Source organism: Podarcis gaigeae, assembly GCF_964106915.1.
Source record: "Podarcis gaigeae genome assembly, chromosome: 11".
Lineage (NCBI taxonomy): Eukaryota > Metazoa > Chordata > Lepidosauria > Squamata > Lacertidae > Podarcis > Podarcis gaigeae.
The window spans coordinates 46,733,672-46,752,710 of NC_139687.1; the positions used below are offsets into that span (position 1 = coordinate 46,733,672).

The 19,039-nt window shown below is 45.1% G+C and overlaps 1 protein-coding gene across 3 annotated transcripts in view; it reads right to left on the reverse strand.

Annotated features, from left to right (window-relative positions):
* Positions 1-3,816: 3,816 nt before the first annotated feature.
* The window catches only part of OSMR (oncostatin M receptor), a 55,502-nt gene continuing 40,279 nt past the window's right edge, over positions 3,817-19,039 (reverse strand). For all 3 annotated transcript variants that reach the window (XM_083703451.1, XM_083703450.1, XM_083703452.1), the window contains 9 exons: positions 18,097-18,173; positions 16,214-16,436; positions 14,843-15,028; positions 12,900-13,001; positions 11,239-11,400; positions 8,807-8,974; positions 8,130-8,214; positions 6,102-6,150; positions 3,817-4,737 (listed from right to left, as the gene is read on the reverse strand). In XM_083703451.1, the coding sequence (XP_083559577.1) occupies positions 4,303-4,737; positions 6,102-6,150; positions 8,130-8,214; positions 8,807-8,974; positions 11,239-11,400; positions 12,900-13,001; positions 14,843-15,028; positions 16,214-16,436; positions 18,097-18,173 (1,487 nt within the window). In that variant the 3' untranslated portion in view covers positions 3,817-4,302. The remainder of the gene's footprint in view (positions 4,738-6,101; positions 6,151-8,129; positions 8,215-8,806; positions 8,975-11,238; positions 11,401-12,899; positions 13,002-14,842; positions 15,029-16,213; positions 16,437-18,096; positions 18,174-19,039) is intronic.

The following is a 19,039-nucleotide window of genomic DNA, read 5'->3' on the forward strand; positions in this document are numbered from 1 at the left end:
TCTCTTAAAGTAAAACGCCTGATGTTTCACCATTTCCGAGCCCCTTTGCACCGTTTGGTGCTGCTGGGTACCAAGCCTTACTGCAAATTTAAGCAAATATCCCTTTCGTTTTTGCAACTCAGGTTTGCCACTGAATTGAGACATTAGCCCTATTCAGATGTTTGTCTGCCAATGCGTGGAGGAAAGTGGTGGAGGGTCCCAGGTCCTGTCTGTGTCCCTGCTCCCCTTGAAATTCTAATTTCATTGAACAACCAAGTAGAGTTGTTGATGTTTAGCATTTGTCTTCTCTTTTGACCTTTTATTCGCTGTGGCTTTCTCCCTTCACCCTTCATTTTTAGTTTCATTTTAAAACTGACCTGGAGTTTTCCTTTTGCCCACTAGGTGGCATTGTAACCTAATACTACGCAACTGACTTACCTGGGAGTCAGACCCAGTGGTCCATCTAGTTCAGTGTTGCCCACACTGGCAGGCAGCAGTCGCTCGGGATCTCAGACAAGGGCCTCCCCCTATCTGGAGTTGCCAAGTGTTGAACATTGGTCCAGATGCTCTACTACCCCTGAGCCACGACCACTTCAGCTGTAGCTGGGATAATGAATTAGGAAACTGAAGATATTCACAGCTCCTGCTTTATAAGCACAATGCATTTCCAATGAATGGTTCATTAGGTGAGTGTTCATATTCTAATGCAGGATTTGGTTGATCTCTCCCCCTTCCCTCTCCATGGTTTCTTCCTGAACTCACTACAGCCAAAGGAAATAGCAGGTTTGTCAGACCTCTTGTGCTCACTGATAGGTCCAACTTTTCCTTATGATTTGTCTGATCTTGGTCCCCACACTCTCTCTTTCCCCTTGGTTTCTGTTCAAAAATGGCTGGTGTTGACCCACAAAGCACACAAAAAAGCAAGGAAGTCGACTGTACAGATAAGTGAATCTGTGGAGTGTATAGCAAGGTTTGGGTTAACTGTGCCCCTGAAGGACCAGGTGCGCAGCCTGGGAGTCATTCTGGACTCACAGCTGTCCATGGAGGCACAGGTCAAATCCGTGTCCAGGGCAGCTGTTTACCAGCTCCATCTGGTACACAGGCTAAAACCCTATCTGCCTGCGGACTGCCTCGCCAGAGTGGTGCCTGCTCTAGTTATCTCCCGCTTGGACTACTGCAATGCGCTCTACGTGGGGCTACCTTTGAAGGTGACCCGGAAACTACAACTAATCCAGCAGCTAGACTGGTGACTGGGAGCGGCCGTCAAGACCATATAACACCGGTCTTGAAAGACCTACATTGGCTCCCAGTACGTTTCTGAGCACAATTCAAAGTGTTGGTGCTGACCTTTAAAGCCCTAAACAGCTTCGGCCCTGTATATCTGAAGGAGCGTCTCCACCCCCATCATTCTACCCGGACACTGAGGTCCAGCACCGAGGGCCTTCTGGCGGTTCCCTCACTGCGAGAAGCCAAGTTACAGGGAACCAGGCAGAGGGCCTTCTTGGTAGTGGCGCCCTCCCTGTGGAACGCCCTCCCACCAGATGTCAAAGAGAACAACTACCAGACTTTTAGAAGACATCTGAAGGCAGCCCTGTTTAAGGAAGCTTTTAGTGTTTGATGTATTGCAGTATTTTAATGTTTTTTTGGAAGCCGCCCAGAGTGGCTGGGGAAACCCAACCAGATGGGCGGGATATAAATTATTATTATTATTATTATTATTATTATTATTATTATTGCAACTCCCATCATCCCACACCATTGGTCCCCAGGCTGGCTGGGGCTAATGAGAGCAGCATTCCAACAGCTGGAAGGGCAGGCATTTTTGTTTTCTTCCTTTCAAAACCAAAAGCATCCTGGAGAGGCTATGACTTGGGCAAGACAAGTAGCTGGTGAGAGAGGCCAATTAGATGAGCATTTACTGTTCCCAACCCTAATCCTGCGGAAAGCCATCTAATTAGATTTTAATATGACCCTGACTTGTTTTTTAGGAGGCAATTTAATTATTGCTTGATTTTCTACCACAGTTATAGATTTGATGTCAGCCACCCTGAGCCAAGTTTCAGCCAGGGAGGGAGGGATACAAATAAAACTTACTTACTTACTTACTTACTTACTTACTTACTTACTTACTTACTTACTTATGTGAGCCTAGGGTGGTGCTGTGGGTTAAACCACAGAGCCTAGGACTTGCCAATCAGAAGGTCAGCGGTTTGAATCCCCACGATGGGGTGAGCTCCCGTTGCTCGGTCCCTGCTCCTGCCAACCTAGCAGTTCGAAAGCACACCAAAGTGCAAGTAGATAAATAGGTACCACTCTGGTGGGAAGGTAAACGGTGTTTCCATGCACTGCTCTGGTTCTCCAGAAGCGGCTTAGTCATGCTGGCCACATGACCCGGAAGCTGTACGCCGGCTCCCTTGGCCAATAAAGCGAGATGAGTGTCGCAAACCCAGAGTCGGCCACGACTGGACCTAATGGTCAGGGGTCCCTTTACCTTTACCTATTAGACTCCTCAGGAACCAAAAGATTGCCCACTCAGTGTCACTTCGCTCTTGAATTTTATGGGCATTTTCTTGCAACACATGGAAAAGTGCTTTTGAAACTATTGAGGAGTTCTCAAAGAGTTTCAAAAGCAACTCAAGTGGAAAGCATTTGAAGACCTGCAGGCTCTTAGTAGAACGGTCCGCGATCTCAGTCAACATTTAAAGAAATGCCAAATGGTATTATTTAAATGCAAAGAAAGGCGCAACTTGGTTCTGGACTGAATTTAATTGGGAAACATACAGTATGACTGGACCAGCCTTGTTGAAAAGTTGCAAGCATTTCCAGCTGAACTCCTTAGAAACGTGCATGCTTTTTGTGGAATTCAAGCTTGCGCTATGTTGAATGTTCTGTCTCTGCAAGCATGTCAGTTTACCAGATGGAACAAGCCCCCTTCTCTCCTCCATTGCATGTTCTAGGGCCGTCTCACAACACACCCCCCCCCCCAGCCAATACAGGGGGAGCACAGGGGAAAGCCCTCTTGCGTAAGCAGAAGGCCTGATGGGGTTCATTAGGCAAATCCTGACCTAAGAATGGTACACCTTTTAAAATATTATTTTATTTTTACCCTGCTCTTCCACCCCCCCCCCAAAAGACTCCCAAACTGGCATACAAATATCAGTGCAAAGGGATTCTCTTCTCTCTGTGTAAAAGACACAACACAAAAGGAAAAGGGACTGGGAGGGAGGAGGGGATGAGCATACGATCCACCTTCCCTTAGTGGCTCTCCAGCTGGTTTCTCCCACCATTCCTCTGCCTTCAGCCAGTCCTTGACAGCAGCTTTAGAAAAAGCCACAATCTCAAGCCAGCTCCACGTGATGACTTGACACAGAGTGCCCTGGAATCCATAGGATCCAAAACTTCCCCATTCCCCTAACTGGATCAGCACCGAAGCCATACCAGATTGAAAATTAAGCCATACCATGGGAATGCGTGGGACGCAGGTGGCGCTGTGGGTTAAAGCCTCAGCGCCTAGGACTTGCCGATCGAAAGGTCGGCGGTTCGAATCCCTGCGGCGGGGTGCGCTCCCGCTGCTCGGTCCCAGCGCCTGCCAACCTAGCAGTTCGAAAGCACCTCCGGGTGCAAGTAGATAAATAGGGACCACTTACCAGCGGGAAGGTAAACGGCGTTTCCGTGTGCGGCTCTGGCTCGCCAGAGCAGCGATGTCACGCTGGCCACGTGACCCGGAAGTGTCTCCAGACAGCGCTGGCCCCTGGCCTCTTAAGTGAGATGGGCGCACAACCCCAGAGTCTGTCAAGACTGGCCCGTACGGGCAGGGGTACCTTTACCTTTATGCTTAATTTCCCTGCCTTTGTGCTCAGTAGGAATTAAGGGTGGAATGGAAGAGAAAATGAAGAAAAAGTTGCTTCTTTCCACACTGACCAAAAGGAGCCGGCAGGGGCATGGGTGCATCAGAGTAACCGCCACCAAATCTCTCTCTGCTGCACCGTAAGTTTGTGGCCTAAATGTGTGAACCAAGCCGAAAGCAGAAGAAAGAGCACTTTGCAAATTCTTCCAACGAGATGTGCTGTCCCCATTTGCACTATGAGGAGGAATGTTTGTAAGGATCACCACCTCTGTTTGTTTCCACAAAAGGTAAAGGACCCCCGGACGGTTAAGTCCAGTCAAAGGCGACTATGGGGTTGCGGTGCTCCTCTCGCTTTCAGGCCAAGGGAGCCAGCGTTTGTCCACAGGCAGCTTTCCGGGTCATGTGGCCAGCAGGACTGAACCACATCCACCTTCAGTGACTAGGATATTGATCTAGAAACAGCTCCTGTACAGAGCTCAACAGTGTATAGCAGTTAAACACACCATTTCTTCATCGGATCCAGGTGTGTTTGCTTTGGATTCTTGGGGCAGCTGGGGTTTGTAAACCAGTGGCTGGCTGGATTCAACAGAACCCACACTTAGAGGCACTTCTGTTTGAGAGAGAAAGTCTAAATCGCCTTGACTCATTCCTGGTGGGTGGCTGATGGCAGTGCTTCCAAAACCAAAGCGCTCGAGCGGCTGGTAAGATGTCAAAGGTAAGTTGGGTTTCTGGCTTGCTGCCTTTTGTGACGGTAGAGTCTCGCAACCTTGTAGTTTAAAGTAGCTCCAATTTTCCACAAAAATTGGAAGTGGAGGCTGCTTGCTGACAGGACCTGGACACGTTCCTATCAGCTGTAATTTGCTGGGAGGGGTCTCGCTTATTTCCATGGGTCCGGACTTCACCTGTGGAATCTACAGAAAGCAAGAAAATTAAAACCAGACTCATAAAGCTGAAGATAAAGAGCACTTCCTAAAAAAGAATGGGCTGGATCCAGACTAAAGTGTTCTCCAGCCACTCCTTCCATTTCTGTGGTAGATGAGTGTGAATTTAAAACATTTTGTTTCCCCTACATTCTCATTACATTCCAACTCACGGAGAGCAATTTGCTCAGGCCGCTTCCTGAAGTCAAGAAGGTTCCTTGTGCATTTTAAGGTAAAGGGACCCCTGACCATTAGGTCCAGTCGTGGCCGATTCTGGGGTTGCGGCGCTCATCTCGCTTTATTGGCCAAGGGAGCCGGCGTACAGCTTCCGGGTCATGTGGCCAGCATGACTAAGCCGCTTCTGGCGAACCAGAGCAGCGCATGGAAACGCTGTTTACCTTCCTGCTGGAGCGGTACCTATTTATCTACTTGCACTTTGATGTGCTTTTGAACTGCTAGGTTGGCAGGAGCTGGGACCGAGCAACGGGAGCTCACCCCGTCACGGGGATTCGAACCACCGACCTTCTGATTGGCAAGACCTAGGCTCTCTGGTTTAACCCACAGCACCACCCGTGTCCCTCTTGTGCATTTTAGAACCCTGGAAAATCAGAGTTCAGGGAAGTATGTAGGGCAAAAGGAACACTGGGCTAGCATATTTGTTTCTAGAGCCCCACACACTATTGCCCAACACACTCGGAACAGTTAGGCATGGTTGAGTCCAGCTGGATGTGATATCAGTGGGACTTAACATGACTTAACTCTCATTGGATTTCCATTAAGGAAGAATGGTTGATGAAAATCTTGGAATATGCAGAGATGGCAAAATTGATGGCACTGTCAAAAGGTATGATTTTAGAATGTTTTAAAGAAGACTGAAAAACCTTTTCTAGTCTATATAAAAAGTAATTTCCCATACGTTAAAGACCACAGTGGAGTTTGAAGTGTTTCTTAAAATGGAATTGTATGTAATTTGGGTTAGAAACCCAACATTGATGTTGGGTGAGGGGGAAGTCCCTAGTTTTGTTGAACTGGAATATAATTGTTGAGTAACAAATGTAACTTTCTGTATGGAAAAAAGAATAAAATATTATTATTGTTTTTAAAATTCAATTAAACAAAAGCATGACCAGCTTAGGGCTTATAGCCAACTGAAGGGTAACACCAACACAATGACTTTTAGCTGTGCAATGTAACTCCCTGCTCTAAATCTGCTCTGGGGGTTTGGGGGGAAACCCCGGAACAGATTTAGGGGCACGATGGGCAGAGAGTCACATTGCACACCTAAACGTAGTTGTGCCAGCCTCACTGTTTATAGAGTCCTCTACTATCAGATTTTGATAGTGACTTTATCTTACCTTTAAAAGAGCTGCATCAGGATGAGGGATTTTCAATGAATTCTCCACACTAGAAAAGCAAGGGAGGGGAAAATAAGAAAAGAAAGGTTACTTACTTTGTTGCTTAAAACACAGCAGTGATAAAGTTATTTGTCGTGTCAAAGAACTAAATCCACAGTGGTCTTCTGAGAATCAGCTGAAACGGTCAAATGCAATTGGCGTGTTTGGCCACAAAGTTAGAAATGTACCTGCCGAGGTACACTGTGCACTAGCCTCCTTGCTCTGCTCAGAGTAGGTAACTGAAGTTACCTGGCTTATCAGGGGCAGCCTAAGCAAGTTTGTTTTGTTATTGCCCCACCTTTCCTCCAAAGAGCTCAAGGTGGTGAATGTGGTTCTCCCTCTCCCCATTGCTGGCCCAACATCACCCATGTGCCAGTCAGAAATTAACTGCTGCTGCACCACAGCTGGCATCAAGCCTTGAAGCAGCACTTAAGACTTACCCTGTTAGGGTTACAGGAACAGTTCATTCTTACACTACTGGGCCATGACCACTGTTCTAAAGCATGCATATATATATGTTTACAGCCAATGATCATCTCATAACTTAATAAGACAAGATATGAAAAGCCTTTGTGCATGTACATAACCCCTTTGCTTCAGCCACAGTTTAATAATAATAATAATAATAATAATAATAATAATAATAAAATTTATTTATATCCCGCCCTCCCCAGCCGAAGCCAGGCTCAGAGCGGCTAACAACAGTAAAATAATACAGCATTCTAAAATCAATTCATTATAAAATCAGTTTAACCAGGTAGCCTCTAATTAACCATCATTTCTCATTTCATCTAAACCAGGGAACTATGGTTTGCAGCTGTCCAGGCTCTGTGCCATCTTCCCTTAGTGGCTCCCCAGCTGGTTCCTCCCCCACCCCCCATTCCTCTGCAGCCAACCAGTCTCTGACACCAGCTTTAAAAAAAACCAGGAACTCAAGCCGGCTCCAACCTTGGCTTGTACACAAGCTGGCAATTAGTTTTCCAGTTTGGTTGAAACAAGAAACCATGGTTAATCAGAAGCTTCTAGGTTTGTTTGTTTGTTTGTTTGTTTATTCACACCACGAAGGGAAGAGCAGAAGGGCTGCACAAGCAGGTAGAAGTCCCATTCACCACACATTATTTCAAGATACCCTCGCAAGATTGAATGCATTGCCCTCGGCTGAACTTGAGGGACGATTCCTACAGATTCCACATGAAAAACGCTTATGTCCCTGTGGAGATGGGCCACTGATTTGGTGCTGCCTTCTGGCTTGCACTCTGTATAAAGACTTGAGGAATGAGGTTATCACCCCTCTTTTATTGTTCATTCCGGGTGACCCAGCCACTGCCACAGTGTCCTTTCTCCTGGCAGATCAGGAGGAGCAGATGACAGCAAAGGTTGCAAGAGGGCAATTGAATATAGCTGGGGCAATTGAAATAAGGTCCACTATTTGACTGATTCAGGACCCTAAAGTGTGTTTTATATAATCAACTTTATTTCTGTTCTTTGTATATTGCACTGCTGTTTTGTTGCTATGGCCGATGGCTGATGCAAATAAATATTCATTTCAAGATACAACACCCCAAATGGGGTCAGTGGGAAACCCAGAAAAGAGAATGATGCATAAAGGGTGAAAGGATCACTTAAGAAAGCGAGGCAGTAGCGGTTTGATGTACATAAGCACCTGTGTTATGTTTTTAACTTCATTGTTATCCCACTTACTGATCCACTCACAACTGGGTCATTCTTATCTGAAGGGCACTGCACCAGCAGTATTATAATCATCTTTTAGAGAGATGGTATGATAGAAGGGAGAGCACATACACTACCAACCGCCTCTACACTTTGAATGAAAATGCAGAGGGGGCCATGGGGGCTACAGAGCCACAGGACCTTCACTGGAAAGAACTGTACGTGTGGGGCACCCCTACACATGAGGAGAGACCCTGACTGGACCAGGGTCCCTCCTCACATATAAAATATTAATTTAATGAATTGTGCTAAACTCACCATTCACTTTTCCAGATGCACACAGCAAGTAGGAGCACTGATGGTACAATCACAAGTGGCAGAAGATTCGGCAGCCACCCATTTTCTGTTGAAGAAAAAAATAAACAGTATTAGGAACAGATGCCCAGATCACCCAATGTTATTTTAGATTGGTTTTCAGTACCGGGGGGGGGGGGGGGAAATAGAGCCAGATAAAATTCAAGGGAAATGGGAAGGGTAGTTGTGTAATATGCATGCCAGATGTGGAATTGACACGCAATAGACTTTAAGATGGCTGATTTCAAAAAGTTTAAGGAACTACTGGGAGAGATACCATGGTTAGAAACATTCAAAGAGAAGGGAGTCCAAGATGGAGGGAGTTTCTTAAAGGTGAAATATTGAGGGCACCAGTGCAGACAAATCAGTCTTCCATATCAGGGCAGGGTTCATGACACATCAAACTTGTCTCCCGCTGTGACTCAATATAAGACACATTGTCAAAACACAGCAGCTGATTTAAAATGACAGAATTTATAAAAGTACGAGCTTGTTCACAATTACCATACACATAAATGCCTTGTTAAAATATGCAAGTAACATTTAGTCCTCCAGCCAATGTGCCCAATGATCAGGGAACAACATCTGGAAGCCATTGCATTAGTTACCCCTGCTTTAATAAATTGACTATTAAGACTTACCATCATCAGAGAGTGTCAATACTTGTCTGAGGTTCTTAGGGAGAGCTTGTGAGCCGACACTGTAAGCTTTCACTCCAACCTCGTAATGTGTGCTGGGCTCCAAGTTCCTCACTGTAAAAGTCTTAAGATTTGGATCTCCAATGGTATAGATGCAATGCACTGGATGGTCTGCATTCAAAAACAAAGGCAATGGCAGGTAAACAAGCTCCTTTCTTCATTCAAGCTCTTGTAGCCACCCAATATAGAAGAAATGAGGAGCCTGTGTATTTCAGACTCCAGTTCACATCAGCCCCAGTAAACCTAGCCAATGGTCTTGCAGGATGGGAGCTGGGTGGCTACAAGCTCATCATCTCCATAATATAGGGCCACACAAATGTAGATTTGTGTGTGCATATGATAGAAATCTGAAAGAAAATCAAAATGCTTTTTGCTGATGTTGGGCCACCTATTCAGCTACCAGTCACCTGGATCTGGCCTTGCAGCATCATTTATAATGGAGGTAGCCCTTTCACACATGTCATACTGACACTGTATGAAACCATAAAAAGCATCCATAATACAGAGCTCAGTAGAAGAAAAATACAGTATTTTTTGCCCTATAGGACGCACCGTCCCATAAGGCGCACCTAGTTTTTTTTGGGGGGGGGGAAATAAAGGGGGGGAAATTATTTTTCCCCCCAGGCCTGAGCTTCCCCCGACCCCAGGCCCCTGCTGCTTGCGGAGAGGTCAGTGAAGCCTGGACGCGCTGAGCTCAGCGTTCGCGGGCTTCAGCATCCAGGCAACTCTCCACAAGCAGCGGGAGCGCTCCCGCTGCTTGCGGAGAGGTCCGTGAAGCCTGGACGTGCTGAGCTCAGCGCGCGTGGGCTTCAGCATGCAGGCAACTCTCCACAAGCAGCAGGAACACTCCCACTGCTTGCGGAGAGGTCCGCGAAGCCTGGACGTGCTGAGCTCAGCGCGCGTGGGCTTCAGCATGCAGGGAACTCTCTGCAAGCAGCTGGAGCGCTCCCGCTGCTTGCGGAGAGGTCTGCGAAGCCTGCATTCGCCCCATAGGATGCACACACATTTCCCCTTCATTTTTGGAGGGGGAAAAGTGCATCCTATAGGGCGAAAAATATGGTACATGCCAACTCAGGGGCAAATAGAAAGTAGATTGGCATCCAGAGATAGAACTCCAGATTGTTTGCAGTAAATAAGTAAGTTTTTTGAACTCCCAATGGTTTAACAGCAACAACAGCGAAAAGACTTCCACCCTCCCCAAATTAGACTGATCAGGGAGGCGGATGAAATCAGGACTGTAAGAGACTCTATGATCAGAGGTGCCCTGTTTGTTCTAAGCCCATGCACACCCCACCCCTGAAACAAGACACAATTTTGTACCTGGGCCAGGTGGTAGATCTCTTGGTTCTAGAAAAACAATAACACAAGCACATTTTTCCCGCTTCTACTAATTCCTAAATGACATTTGACGTAGTAATTGTGTGCTGCACCCTATTTGAGCATCATACTCATGTGTAAAAATGTGTGAGTAGGACTGCACAGAGTACCCCCCTGATTCACCAAGTAAACCCCACCCTGGCAGCTGAGCATGTGGTGTAAACATTTGCAGAAGGGGGAGCATGGCAGTAGGGTAGCGCTGTGAAACTGCCCCCACCTGACAGTGGTGTTTACCTGAATGGTGTGAGGTCAAAGAAATGCAGGATCAGGCCACAACATGGGCAGACCAGGGGAGCTAATCTCACACTCCTGTCAGCGCATGTGTGCAGCCCCGGACTCACTGTGACCCTCCACTGTCCAGAAAAGTGTTAGCAACACTGCTGTCATGGAGGGAGGTGTGTACAACTGTGCACACAAAGCAGTGTTAGAAACTGAGATATGAAAGCTAGGAGCTAAATGGCACCTTATGGGCGCAGCAACGGACTGTCTAGGTGTGCTTTTTTATAACAAGAATACGAAGCTGAAAATTAATGAACTGCAGCTAAAATATTATGTTCATTTTTCACATGGTCTAGTCCTTCCCCTGCCAACCCCCCTAATATTCTTAAGAGGCTCTCTTTTTCAGTCTTCAGAGAGTAGTTGGAAGTGGGGAGGCAGAAAAAGGTCCTCCTTTCCTTCCACTCTGCAGTTTAAATCTGAAATCTTTGGCGCAGTATTGCGCCCAGAGCTCAGAATCTGCTTGTACTAATGAAATTCCCTGTCGCAAAATGTGCCTAGAACAACAAGAGTTTTGAACACTGACACAAAGCCTTCTATGTGATCTGGCACCCTGAGCAATCAGCTGGGATACATGAAGTCCTCTCAACGTGTTGGTCTTGTATGTGTGGACACAGAGGGAGGCCACACATGATGATGGGGAAGTAGCTACTTGGTACAGAGCGTTTTAAACATGGGTATGTTGCCTGAATACAAGACGTTCTGGGTGTTGAACCAATTACCTGGAAGTAATGTGCAGTTTCCATGTTCCTTTTTCACGTAAACATAGTAACCTCTGATAAAACCTGGGTGGGTTTCATTGAGATGATCAAATTCCCAAGTTAGGGTAAATGAATGGGAAGTCACTGTGTGTGGTTTCACATTATCAGGTTCATGAGCTGGGTCTGGAAGAAAGGAGGTTGATAAAATGGTTATGTGCTTCTTGGACTGCTAATCTTTGACCTTGGCTCCATGGTCAGATTTCCATTTCTGAGTTTGCATTTTGAGACCATCACCAATTTAAAAGGAAACAAGGATATTGAGCCAACTCTTTCTCAGAAGTCCTCACTATCTTTAGAACTGTGCAGAATAGTCATCTCACCCCTGTTTCCCAAGACATACACACTCTAAAAAACAACAACCAAACTTAGGGTCAAATATCAGGATTTCACCTAGACCCTGTTTTTCAAGTTTCTTTCTGCTAAGAAGCTCTGTTGTTTTACAACATCAGCACCATACAGTGGTCTGAAGGCACACCATGCAGCAACCTGGCTGAAACTAAACAGGGTTTTTTGGGGGAGCGGGTAGCACATAGACTGGAGGCCACTTCATAGCCTCTTGCATACTAACTTGAGTTCAATGGGGAAAATGCAGGGTATAAAGGCAATAAATAAAGGCAATCTAGACAGCATCCTAAAAAGCAGAGACATCACCATGTCAACAAAGGTCCGTATAGTTAAAGTCATGGTTTTCCCAGTAGTGATGTATGGAAGTGAGAGCTGGACCATAAAGAAGGCTGATCGCCGAAGAATTGATGCTTTTGAATTCTGGTGCTGGGGGAGACTCTTGAGAGTCCCATGGTCTGCAAGAAGATCCAACCTATCCATTCCTAAGGAATTCAGCCCTGAGTGCTCACTGGAAGGACAAATCATGAAGCTGAGGCTCCAATACTTTGGCCACCTCATGAGAAGAGAAGACTCCATGGAAAAGATCCTGATGTTGGGAAAGATGGAGGGCACAAGCAGAAGGGGACAACAGAGGACAAGGTGGTTGGACCGTGTTCTCAAGGCTACCAGCATGAGTTTGACCAAGCTGCGGGAGGCGGTGGAGGACAGGGGTGCCTGGCATGCTCTGGTCCATGGAGTCATGAAGAGTTGGACATGACTAAATGACTAACAACAACAACAAAGGCAATAAATAAATGCACTGAATCATGCACTTGCATGGGCTACAACCAGCTACAGAAGATGCTTCCACAAACACTCTCAGAAAAACTCATTAGTATGTGATTCAGCACATGCTTAAGCATTCTACTGAGTGACCCAACTCCTTTGGACTTTGCCTCCTGTTATAATAATTACAGAGACTGTGGCCTCCTACTAACTATGTTGCCATGGGCACACTTTGGACATAGCCGCAGCTTTTCTGGTTATAACACCAGGGGCATTGTTTGCCAAATAGCAGGATTCTCCACACAAAAACCTGACAGATATGTCTATCTTCTGTGCAGCAAGCAGTGTTGATACAACTCACCATGTGCATTGGAACATGTCCACTGCTTGACTTCTGAAAAAAAAACAGGGGGTCCACAGTACTTACTGGGAACCACTGCTCTAGAACTAGTTTTCAGAAGACTTGTTCAGCACATCATTTTCAATGTAGTCAAACATCACCACTGGCTTACCTGATTCGTTAAGATATTTAGTCTTCTTTTCCAGTAAATGGGCTCTATCATCTATAGTCCCATACACCCGGAAAGTGTATCTCACATGAGATTCAAAAGCATCTAGAACATAATACATTTCAGGTAAGTATCTCTAATTAGGGATTGAAGTCAAATTGCATTTACTGAACAGAGCAAGCTATCAACTGAAGGATGTGATATTTAATGAATGAATGAATAGGAATGAGTTGAAACTGAATGTGTTTTTGCACGTGAGGAATTTGTATCCATTCTCCCTTCAGCTGTCTCTCACATTCCCCCATTCATATACATAAAGATACATCCAGTCTCACTATTATTCAATAAATGTATGCACCGTGTCATAGCATCAAGCCATCAAAGTGCAGCGTGCAAGACAAAATCAAAACACACACAAAAACAGAACTTCTGGAACCAATCAAATTATTTCAGCAAACCCTAAGAACAATTAAACCATATTTTGATACTCTTAAAAAAGAATAAAACAATTTATGCAGATATATGGATGAAACAACAGCTGCACCCATTCCTGGACAGGGATAGCTTCTCCCGTGGTGATCCAGGGATCAAAAACCTCACATTTAGTTTACTGTAATGCACTCTGTAGGGACGCAGGTGGCGCTGTGGGTTAAAGCCTCAGTGCCTAGGACTTGCCGATTGAAAGGTCGGCGGTTCGAATCCCTGCGGCGGGGTGCGCTCCCACTGCTCGGTCCCAGCGCCTGCCAACCTAGCAGTTCGAAAGCACCTCCGGGTGCAAGTAGATAAATAGGGACCGCTTACCAGCGGGAAGGTAAACGGCGTTTCCGTGTGCGGCTCTGGCTCGCCAGAGCAGCGATGTCACACTGGCCACGTGACCCGGAAGTGTCTCCGGACAGCGCTGGCCCCTGGCCTCTTGAGTGAGATGGGCGCACAACCCCAGAGTCTGTCAAGACTGGCCCGTACGGGCAGGGGTACCTTTACCTTTACCTTAATGCACTCTGTATGGGGTTTCCCTTTCACTTAGTTCAGAAGCTACAGCTAGTGTAAAATATGAAACTGGAGTACTGAGTGGTTCATCAAAGTACACATGCATTACTCTTAGTTTTTAAGGATCTACAAGCCACACAGGTCACTAATAATGATGGATTTGCTCCCAAACCAGTGCTATTTCTCTAGGAAAAGAGGTACCAAAATTCACCATGAACACCTCCCTTGTTCTCTTAGAATGGCAATGGCACCCACCTGAGAGGTGCTGGAATAGAGTTCTGGCAAGTTCTGGCTGGAAAAAAAGCCCTGTCCCAAACGATGTATCTGCTCCTCATCCAGCACATTTGAATTCTTGGACCTGGGAACCACCAACCTTTAAGATCTCTGTCTTCTCGGTGTTCAGTTAGCTAGCCCTCATCCAGCCTATTATTGCATCTAGGAAACAGTTCAGGACATGCTCCTGACTCAGATGTTACAGAAAAATACACTTTACTCCAGACCTTATGACCACTCCCATAGCAGATGTTAAATAGCATTGGGGAGAATATGATGCACTGAGACACCCTGTAGTTAAACAGCCAGAAGGCAAATGCTACTCTCTGGAACCATCCCTATCAAGCCATCTGCCCCCCACCTATGGGGAAAATCCAAGGGAATACTGCAGTCAATGGTTGGTGTATGTGTGTATACATACACATCACTGAGTTATTGATAAAAATTGGCAGCTTCATCACTGTACCCCCATCTTTCTCCTGGAGAAAGTCATCCATCTAACCAGGCAAGGCCAATTCTGTCCCCAAGTAAGATCAAGAATGAAATGGATCCAGATAATCACTTTCTTCCAAGAGCAGCTGTAGCTGAACTGTCGCTGTGCTCTTGAGCAGCAAAGTTATAAGAAGTTTCAATTCCTCTTCAGCTCAAGAATTAGTCATTCAATGACAATGGTTTGCTGTTCCTACCATGTGTAATGAGAGCACTGGAGTCATTGGGGCCAAACTTCTTCCACTGAAAGTCACAAAGATGGGACTTTGGGTTGTTGCACCAGTCCACGACGTAGCCATCAAACCTGCTTTGAGACTGCCAAGCAATATAAATGCCATGTTCTGTGTTATTCTGTGTGTCTTCCATGCTGCAATTCATGTTTCCTGAAAAGCAGTATATTGTAGCATTAGTTAAGAGCTTTGAGTGCTATCTCATCCAAAGGACACTGAACTTTGTAGTGTTGTCCCTGGAAAACTCAAGGAAGCAAGGCGCATATCACAACATGGAGAGCCAAAAGCTGCAATAGCAAGTATTTTGCTGCATCAGGTTAGACAATCTAATGAGATAATGACCACATCTGAATGTCAAACTTAGCATGTGAATGAGCTGCATTGAATCACGGGCTCATCCCTTTCTCCTACTCTTGTGTGGCCAGGAGCCAAATTTCTACAGCTTTCACTGCTGCTTCCTTTTAACCATGGTTTATCATGTTGTCCAGAGAAACCGTGGTTAACATTAGCAATGGTTAGGTCAAAACACAGGTGAACAATCTATGGCCCTAAGGCTTTGGCCCAATTCCTGCATTTGACTAGGAAGTGAAAAAATAAGAAGAAAGGAGTAGCAAAGAGAAGGGGGCAGCAGAAAGAAAGTAGGGGGGCACTCTTATTCACTTGTGATTACAGCACAGATTGCCCTCAAAGGAAATGTGGCCCCCATCAGAAAAATGTTGCTGACTCTTGGTTTAAAGCAAACCTACTTGATACTTTTTTTCTGAAGATAGCTTCTTCAAATTTAACCACAATTGACACTGAGTGCAGTTTTGGTTCCAGACAACACAGCAGGTTGTGGATGTTATGTGCTTTGGAAACAAGACCTCTCAAACTCTTCCTCTCAACCACTCAGGATAAGAGATGAGAGGGAGTGAATGAGGTGAAGAGGAAGCTGGGTTCATTTAACATCTCTGTAAACCACAGCTTGGCTCACACATAACCAGTCACTAAATCTGTTACAACCCCATGTGTACGTGTAAGAGAAATAATACAAAATTGATTTTTTTAGCAAGGAAGTGTTACCCATCTCCTTGGGATGTGGTGGCAGGAGAAAAACCACACAATTTAGTATTTTAATGCACAGGATTAGGAACCCCACTTCTGAGTGAACTCCAAGACAGCCAGAAGCCCAATGTTTGTATTTGCACAGTCATAACAGTTCCCCAAAGGAAAATTAAAGAAGGTGGAGTTCTAGGTGTACAGGGGTTCTCATACATTTCTCAGATCTGGTAGGCATAACATTATCTCATTGGGACAAAAGGAAGAAACACATACTGGAACAGGTTTAGCTGTACAAACCATCATCTTCAGCTGCCGAGATGACAATCACAGCAGGATGAGATGCGTCCACAGAGTTCCTTGCTGAGACGCTGATTTTGTAAGATGAGTTACCAAGGGAAATGGTGCAATTATTCAATGTGGGGCTTATGTCACTGCGATGTGTTTCAGTAGGTTCCTCTAACTTATCCCACAATATCTCATATTTTACAATTCTTCCATGAGCATGGAAGTCTGGTGATGCCTGTTGGGAGGAAAACAAAACAATGTCCTTTTCTACGATGGGACCAAGTTACTTTTGTAGACTATCCTTTATACGAAATGTCAGTTTTTCTTTTGGTATTTTTGTCTTGAGAAATCAGAAGCTGCCAGTTGACAGCAGCATTCAGGGTGAAGCGACAAGACCAGTGAGTCAACTAGGCAGGCAGATTCTGGAACGACTCTTGCATAATGGCTTTTGAGTCTTTTTATTTTGGAAAGGGGAAAAAAACACCCATATAAAACCCCTGCCCATTATCAGGGAACATGGTTCCATCCTGTTCTTTGAAACCAACAGCTCAAGTTGGAGAAAATTCCAAGGCTGTGTACCCACACTTGTGTAACTTTGCACCCATTGTGTTCCCATTGCTGGATTGGAACCAGAATCTGTATTGATCTTATTATAACGATCCTGCTGTTATTTTTATTATTATTTATTGAATTTATATACCGCCCTATACCTGGAGGTCTCAGGGTGGTTCACAGAATAAAATCAAAATATAAAATCACAAAATATATAATTAAAATAAAAACAACAACCCAATAATTCTTCCACCCCCCAAAACCCCCCACATTTTAAAAGGGCATAAGATTTTAAAGGGAATTGTTCCTAATGTTTTGATGTGCTTCCCTGCTAAACCAGATTCAATCCAAATTAAGAAAAGTAATGACATCGAAGCCTTGCAAGCTGGTCAAGTGTACACAGCCTGAGTCAACTTATTTATCCAACTATCCCAGGACCAGCATTGGTTTTTGAGGACTGTAGGCAGACAATTTTCTCATTCCCTGCTGCTGGATCCTTTTAACTGGAAATGGCAGGGGATTAAACCTGGGAAGTATCAAGAATTGATGCTTTTGAATTATGGTGCTGGAGGAGACTCTTGAGAGTTCCATGGACTGCAAGAAGAACAAACCTCTCCATTCTTAAGGAAATCAGCCCTGAGTGCTCACTGGAAGGACAGATCCTGAAGCTGAGACTCCAATACTTTGGCCACCTCATGAGAAGAGAAGACTCCCTGGAAAAGACCCTGATGTTGGGAAAGATGGAGGGCACAAGGAGAAGGGGACGACAGTGGACGAGATGGTTGGACAGTGTTCTCGAAGCTACCAGCATGAGTTTGACCAAACTGCAGGAGGCAGTGGAAGACAGAAGTGCCTGGCATGCTCTGGTCCATGGGGTCACGAAGTGTCAGACACGACTAAAAGACTGAACAAAAACAACAACAAAACCTGGGACCTTCCACATGCAAAGAATGGTCCCTACCAAACTATTGTCTCTCCCCAATGAGATGGTACCTAAGCTCCCATTGTGGAATTCTGGATATATGGACAGCACTAAGGGGGCAAGAAGATTTACTTAGACGGGTGAAGCCTCCTGGCCAAGCTTACCTATCCTTTCCTTTTGTTAGGGAGCTACATTTTGTCAGGATCAAAGGTTCCTCTGAAACAAACTCCTTAAAAAATATACTAGTAATTTCCCAGGGAGCCTCACACAATCAAACAGTAACGGAACAATGATTTGTAATGCATAATGTATATGTGAAGTACTTTATCTAAAAAAATAGTCTAAGCCTTGCAGTTTTTAGTTATTAGCAGTGGAAGGGGTGAAATCTCTCATCACTGGCTGCATGACCAGAAATACTTACTTTCCAAAATATCGTTATGCTACAGTTCTCCAAAGATGAGTGGGTGTCTCTCCAAATATCCAGTTGCCCTGATGGAGCTGTAAACCAAAGCACATAAAACAGAGTTATACACTGTGGAATGGAGCTCATATTGTAAAACTCAGGTGGGGAAAACAGCTGAACAAGGCTTCTTTGTCACTAGCTCCAACAAAAGATCCTAAACCAAGATCTTGGTAGTGTGTGCAGGAATAAACTTGAGTGCGGTTCAGACACACACCTTATAACAATGGACTTGGGACCTGGGAACTATTACAAGTACTCTAGATGTCCCAGTGGAGGAAGAGGGAGAGAAAAATCCTTGCTGCCACTGCTGCATTATGAGGTCCATGTGGAAGATTTGCAGTCAAATCTAACAATGTTAGTTAGTATGTGAAGGAATTAAGGATCACAGAGTTCTAAATTGCTAGAGTAGGCTCAGTGATGTCACATCCCCTCTTCTCCTGGAAGGGAGGAAGTAAGGCTTGTTTCCTGTTCTCTCTCTCTCTCTCTCTCTCTCTCTCTCTCTCTCTCTCTCTCTCTCTCTCTCCACTACATATTTCTACCCAATAATAATGTTCATGCCTGCATTTGCTTATTGCTGCTGCTTAAGGCAATGCATGACTATAAGTATGTTTTAAACTTACTTCAGTGTGTGGTTTGTTTCACTGCAAAACAGCTTTATGCAGCGGAACACATTATTAAAAGAAGGTTAAATGACCTGTTCCTATGCTTCTTTAATCTGTCTAACGATAGGATTTAAGCTCTGCTACTACAGCTCTTTATGTGCAAGTCCCCATGGTTTTAAAACAGGTACCAGCCATTATTTTCCTTTGTTAGTTAACCCACACAAGTGGGTCTGTAGAAGACTAAATAAATTTACTGTATCTTCTTCCCAATGCCCATCATAGGAAGAAGGGGAGGGGGA